The sequence below is a fragment of the Papaver somniferum genome, chromosome 3, assembly GCF_003573695.1.
Source record: "Papaver somniferum cultivar HN1 chromosome 3, ASM357369v1, whole genome shotgun sequence".
NCBI classification, from domain to species: Eukaryota; Viridiplantae; Streptophyta; class Magnoliopsida; order Ranunculales; family Papaveraceae; genus Papaver; species Papaver somniferum.
The window spans coordinates 200,316,873-200,323,441 of record NC_039360.1 but is presented as its reverse complement, the minus strand read 5'-3'; the positions used below and the strand labels follow the sequence as shown (position 1 = coordinate 200,323,441).

The window sequence follows — 6,569 nt, the reverse complement described above, 5'->3', positions numbered from 1 at the left end:
AATATAAAGTGCTGAAATATAAACAAGACCGAGGTTTACGTGGTTCAGCACTAAGGCCTACGTCCACGGGGTTTGTTGTTTCACTATGTTCTTCACGGTTACAAGAGTAGTCGAATGACTTTTGGGTTTACATGTATTTTCTCTTCTAAAGGATTAACTCACACTCGAAATCTCTCTCTCCTTCCCTTCCTGATTTTTCCGATCCCCCTTCCTATTGGTGGAGAGGGGGTATTTATAGGGTTAGAGTGTGGGACCCATCTCTGAAGGCCGTTGGAACCTTATCTTCTAGTGTCTTGTGTCCATCACGCAGAGGTCTGCGTTTGCCACTTGATCACGCAGAGACATCCTCGCTCGTCCCACGGGTTGATCGACACGTATACTGCTCAGAGTGTTTAATGAGGGTAGTTGAGATGCCTGCTCGTGTCAGACAAGTGTCTTCTGCCCCTGTCACGTCCGTGTCAGCTAACTTTCTCTCCACCGTTGATCTTAGCTTCTTTTGGGGATGAGATAAAGTAACTCCTTGGGGTTTATTTGGTGTTCCGTAGTGCATCGTATTTTGATGTCTTGGCCTGCATGCTTTCCACGTATCTTTCTATACACACGTGTCTGATGGTGAGATATATGTATACACACCCCATCTGAAACCCGAACATCCTGCCTGCGCTGTTTGGGTTGGCTCAGCTTATTGGCTCCTATCAGGCTATCATCACTTCATCATTAATTTTACCCTCGTAGGATACAGCAAACTGGAGTGCACATAGAAAATGTGTACGAATAGAGAGTATGCAGGTATAGGATCTACCTTACGAATAGAGACCTTGCAGGTATAGGATCTACCTTATTGTCGTACAATTTGATACACATCAGCACATCCACAAATGAGCCCCACAAACAGTACTCTTTACAGGTTAAAGGATTGCCCTGTTCAGCAGTAAGAAGCTAGATGATCACTAACATTTGATTTCATATAATGATGCCCACAACCCACAGCAGGAGTAGATTACATCAATCAACTAATAATTTGGTCCATGGCCAATACTTATAGGAAGTAAAAAGAATAAGGCTCCTAGAATGACAAGAAGGTCTGCGGCGTCCGCCACAGTCGAATCAATTCAAAACTGAGGTTTGTGAAACACCACGTTGGTATGGAACAGTCGAGTTTATGAACACATTGATGCGAGAGTGGGGTACGCACAGGAAAGAGAAAAAAATATATGACGCCATGTAACAAAAAACCCTAAAATGTTAAGCTAGATGACCACAAGCATGATGAATTGAAGACAAGATGAGATGGTCCACTGGTAGTCAGATTTCTGTTTTCTTTCTGACCAAATTTATGGCTGAGTAAGTTTTCCTATTACCAATAGTAATACAACATGGGCTATAACCACATCCTTTATGTGTACACAATCTTCAACTTTTAATCATTCAACTTGCAGACGTCGATGAACTTCTGAATTGCGTTATGATACTGTGTTCCCTGATAATGCCAAAGAAGGAAGCTAATGAGAGTATGTATGAGCTTGTCATACTTTCACAAGAAAGAAAATGAGATATGATTACTAGAGCAAAAAGAAAAACGACGAAAGGCACAAAATACAAACTTTTTATTAGGGCGTTTCTGAAACTTCTAAATTAAAACTGCTTTTAGTTATTTGTAAGGATGATATTCTTGTTAAGATGATGAATCCCACAGTAAGGCACCCCTTAGTGATGACCAAGATGACTCCCCAAAAGAAGTATAGTACATCATAACACGTGTGGAAGATCAAAAATCACTCTAGACTAACATTTTGTCATTCAGATGAGTTACTGCCCAAAATGCTACCATGTAGTTAGGGACTGTAAATACGGGCGGTCAAGCAATTTTTAATTAATATATACAAATAATAAACTCAAGACAACTTTATCAGTTGCAGAGAAAGAAAATAACTTCCTTGCATGAATAAAAGTGCATAACTGGCTGTTGCTTCGACATTACCTCTTTATATTGAAATAGCAGGTATGGAGAACTACATGAAGTCATATCCTCATTCTTACACATCAACATTCTACGGATTGATTCCTAATTGTTTAACCCCTTTATTTCGAAATTTGTAAGCCATAGTTTTCCCTAGGTAACTGGTACTCTGAAAACTTTTATCCTGTTAAATCATTTAGGGCACATATCAAGCTCATCACAGCAGTTCTGCTTTTTGGATAAATCCAAGGGCTGATGTTTCCAAAAAGCAGGAAACCTAGAGACTAAAAAATATAAAAATATATATAGTAGCTGAAATTTACCTCCCAGTAAAGCTGGTTACAGTCCATACATTTCCAGAACTCCAAATTTTTGTTGAACAAGCAATTGGGGATTACTTGGAACCCCTTTGCAGCTTCTACAGCTTCTTCAGTTGTTAGCGGTTTTTGAATGAAGTTTCCATTACATTTGGTGCACCTTGACATTAGCTTATTCTCGGAAATCTTCAAGTCAAATGTCTCAATAACCTGGCAATATAGCCAATAAGAATTCTTGAGGTTCCACAGAAACATACAGCTAGAAGCCCAATTTTACTACCTAATTGGGTAAAAGATAAATCTTCTCGACATATTCGCATTCACCCTAGAACTACAAATCACAAAATGAAATTCTCCAGTGGACTAGCAAACGATCCAACTACCACATGTATTTCAGATTGTTTGTATTTATATCTTGCTCTGAACTAATACACATACTAATAAAAAAAAAATATATAAAAGGATGCCATAACTTTGTCTGTAGATGCCATAAACCAAGTTTTCTTAAGCTTGTGTTGCTAAATTATTTAAATACGATGCAGGAGAAATCTTAGGAGTGAAAAATCCCCTCCTTATTCACTTGGGTCGAACTTGGTAGCCTTTCCCATCACTGACGGGTGGAGAGACGATCCAGTCTCCCTTTATAGAGTAATCATACCAAGATGTCTCCAGTTCGAGACTTCTCGGTGGGCAGCTTAATTTATAGAGTAATCATACCAAGATGTCTCCAGTTCGAGACTTCTCAGTGGGCAGCTTAACGTAAAAGCATCCTAGGAGTAGGATATCCTTTCATGTTTGACTGGAGTGGCACTTGATTGAGTGGACCCTTGAGCTAAGGAATAGAGGGATTGTCCATTAGTCAGGCTTTTTACGGGAGATGATCCAATTTCTCCATTAAACCAACAGCTTAATGAAAGAATTCCAGATAGAAATATTACCACTAGATATCATTTTATGATGTCAAATAACTTGCCTGTTGACAGGTAAAAACTGACACCGCGTCTATTTGAAGCTTAAAACAACATAGTCGAAAATGTCTAAAATGTATAAAACTTAGAACATAAACAATTGAAGTAAGACAGCTCCATACTGGAAAAACATACCTCAAGTAGCTGATCGTTTTTCAGGAGACTCTTCACCCTGTATATTTGGTTTCTTATTAAGTAGTCATGTCTCAATAGTTTCGCATCCCGAGTTAAGAGTATCCGTTTTTCCTTTTGTGCTTGATCGACTAACTTCCTAGAGATGATGATCATTAAATTACGCCAACAGGAGAAAACTGCCTGTCTACGATGTTTGAATGAGTTTGTAATTATTATATATTTTACCTTGGTTCAGGCTTTCTTGAACAAGGGGTTGCAGCATCAACTCCAACACACCTGAGGTGTTTCGCTAAACCCTCTACCTGTTCAAATATTCCAGGCAGAATGAATTAACAATCAAGATGTGTATTACTGTATATGGACAAGTATTCATGTATTCAACGACAGATAATAAATATTCGAGCTAACAGACGAACTTCGTACACTTTATGCACCAAGAAAGGCTAACATCAAATCTTTCAGAAAATCAATTCGTCAGCAAGGTTTATGTGATCCAAAAACTATAAAATGGGCATATGTATTCTCTAATCTGAACATGGTCGAAGTTGATGTCCATATATTTTGCAATTATAAGATGAGTATTAAGTTTTCATGAAACTGCATTACCATCACATCGCACAGAAATTTCGGGCACCCATCACCCCCTAATGACGAATCCCATGGTGGAGGCCCTTGCCAATCACCGGAACATTCAATCAGTTTTGCTTTGTAAGTTAGTCCTGTCGAGGATTGTCTCTTCCCTTTTCTCTTAGAAGTTTTAGGTTTTCTATCCGATTCCTTCAGCAAAATTCTTTCACCGTATCTTGAGATAATGTTTGAAAGAGAAACTCCCAACAGAGCAGTCTTCATGCATGAGACCTTGGAAATAGATGATACCGGAGAAAATGGAGTCAACCTGACTATATCTGAAGCTTGACAGAACTTTAGCCTTAGAACATTATCACAGACATCGGGCATCACAAGAATTTCTTTCAATCCAAGAAGTGCATTTGCGTTCCGAGGTTCGGTAGTATCCCTCGAAGTAGAAACTGCAGCAAACCAGTCATAAAAGAGATCCGTGAATATGAAAGTTAAGAAAATATATACATTATAATGGACCAAGTAACTGAATTTGATATGTCATACACTATCCACATCGGAGTTTATGGCTGAAGAGACTTTAAGAGTAACACGGTTTATAGACTTTAAAAGTATAACAGGCGTGAGTTTGCATGTGTGTATATATATTTATAAACATATATCTAAAAATGTTGAACATAAGAGAGAACAACACCTTCTTTGAGAACCTTCTCCTGGAAAACAGCAAATATCTCTAATAAGCTATGTGCATCTGCAGCGGCGTATGTTTTTTGATCTTCTGTAAGAGGGCGGAGTGACCAATCGCTACATTGGAGTTCCTGGTGGAGAGTATAGATGCATAAGCTGGGATCACAAGGAATAAAAACATGAACCACCTTACTCAAGCGAAAGTTAGGTAGATTCAACAGCCTTTAAGTTTCATTTTATTTTAAATTGAGATGATATTGTCTTTTGCAATTTAATCAAACTAAATCAGAACTACCCAACCAATATCTATTGCACTGAAATAGTTATACCATTTCCAGTTACAACTAGTTTCTTCCTACCATCTACAGGGTGAGACCTACTTTTGTATGTTTGATAACAAATACTACAAAAAACTCTAAAAGTTTCCAATGAACGAAGATAATGATATTGAATTTTAAGTATTTGTGGAACACAGCGATCGTTAGAATAAAGGAAAGAGATGTTGCACCATGCATCTTTATTCTAAGTTATGTGTACCTTTGCGGCCTTCCGCAAAGCCAGTAGCCTAATATTAGTCATAAAGTGACATTCTCATGCAGAGCATCACAGGTTTCTTTAGCATTCATTGTTTTGTATACAGCTAATTCAGCGATTATAATCAATCTCCATCTTGTCTTTATCCCATTTTCACTGATCTACAGAAGTTGCGGGTCTATACTCTTGAGGAGCAGTATTTTAATAAACTAAAGGCACCAACATCAAACAGCAATACCAATACATACTGAAAAGTGGTTGGAAAAAAACCCTGATAGACAGATTAAGTTAACACAAACCTTGGATAGTGAAACACTGAGCATTTCTTCACATACAGTTGCTAAGCTTTTCATATCCTTAGACATTTTTCTTCCTGGTTGCTTCTCTTGTAAATGATGTTGGTATATACTTGTAATGTCTAAATAAGGTTCCACCTAATCCACATTTTTCAGACAAAAAAATTAAAAAACAGAAAACACACACAAAAATTGAGAATTCACAAATGAAACCAAGAAAACCACATAAAAAAGTCAGGGCTTTGGTCATACCTTATCAAAGCCAGGATTGGAACCTTGAGAAGAAAAGGTAGAAGATAAGTAAACCAAATCATGTTTAAACCTAAACCCTAATTTCAAAATATCAGGTGAAATAAACATATCTCTAAGAAGTTGATAAATTGAAGAAAGGGTGATCAAAGAAAGGTCAACTAGAAAAACCCATATATTATTTTGTGAATCTGTATACTCTATCACTTCATGATTGATTCTACAGGCAATTTGAAGAAGTGAAACAGTTGGGAAAGAGTATTGTTTGGTTCTACAAGGTTTCCATTCAGCATCTAATCCAACTACAGATGAATGATTTAATGCCCAGAGTAATAAATTGAATTCTATAGAATCTTCTGTTGTTGATACTAAATGAATTTCTTCGGGTTTTATCGTTTTCTTAGTTTCGTGAGAATCCATTGTTAGAAAATTGATAGTACAATGTTTGACAATTCAAAACGATAGCATAATTATACTCTTGCCCTTCATTGTCATAATTTGTTGGGGAAAGAAGGTAACAACAGAGAGTGGAGGGTGCTAGTATCAATAAGCCTGGCATTTTTAGGGGTCATTCAAAAGGATTTAGGGCCCAATAATTTATATCCAGCCAAGGACACTAGTTAAGGATACCCTATAGCACATTGAGGCACTGCGTGAAGCTATTACTCGGTGAAGAATCGGGCGAAAAATCGGGCGACCCGATTCATGACTCGCTGAAAATTTTCTTACCAGAATCTCGTCAATCCTTCCTCCTGCACATTTATGATCGTCTTTTCTCTTGTTTACATCGAATACTCAATCCCTATTTCGATTTTGTTTTTATGTTAATGTCTTAAGCTCCTGT

At 37.5% G+C, this 6,569-nt stretch overlaps 1 protein-coding gene across 2 annotated transcripts; it reads right to left on the bottom strand.

The window, feature by feature from the left end:
* Positions 1-1,080: 1,080 nt before the first annotated feature.
* LOC113358411 (exonuclease mut-7 homolog) lies at positions 1,081-6,233 on the bottom strand. 2 transcript variants are annotated; one of them, XR_003364523.1, is made up of 9 exons: positions 5,729-6,233; positions 5,480-5,614; positions 4,654-4,777; positions 3,987-4,408; positions 3,606-3,682; positions 3,381-3,516; positions 2,284-2,487; positions 1,982-2,144; positions 1,081-1,480 (listed from the first exon to the last, which is right to left on the bottom strand). XR_003364523.1 is itself a non-coding variant. In XM_026601974.1 (8 exons), exons 1-8 carry the CDS (start codon positions 6,143-6,145, stop codon positions 1,421-1,423), a joined length of 1,575 nt encoding a protein of 524 aa, XP_026457759.1. In that variant the 5' UTR covers positions 6,146-6,232; the 3' UTR covers positions 1,081-1,420. The 2 variants fall into 2 exon arrangements, 1 of the variants encoding a protein (XP_026457759.1); XM_026601974.1 differs by lacking the exon at positions 1,982-2,144 and having other exon boundaries at positions 5,729-6,232.
* Between the last annotated feature and the right edge of the window lie 336 nt (positions 6,234-6,569).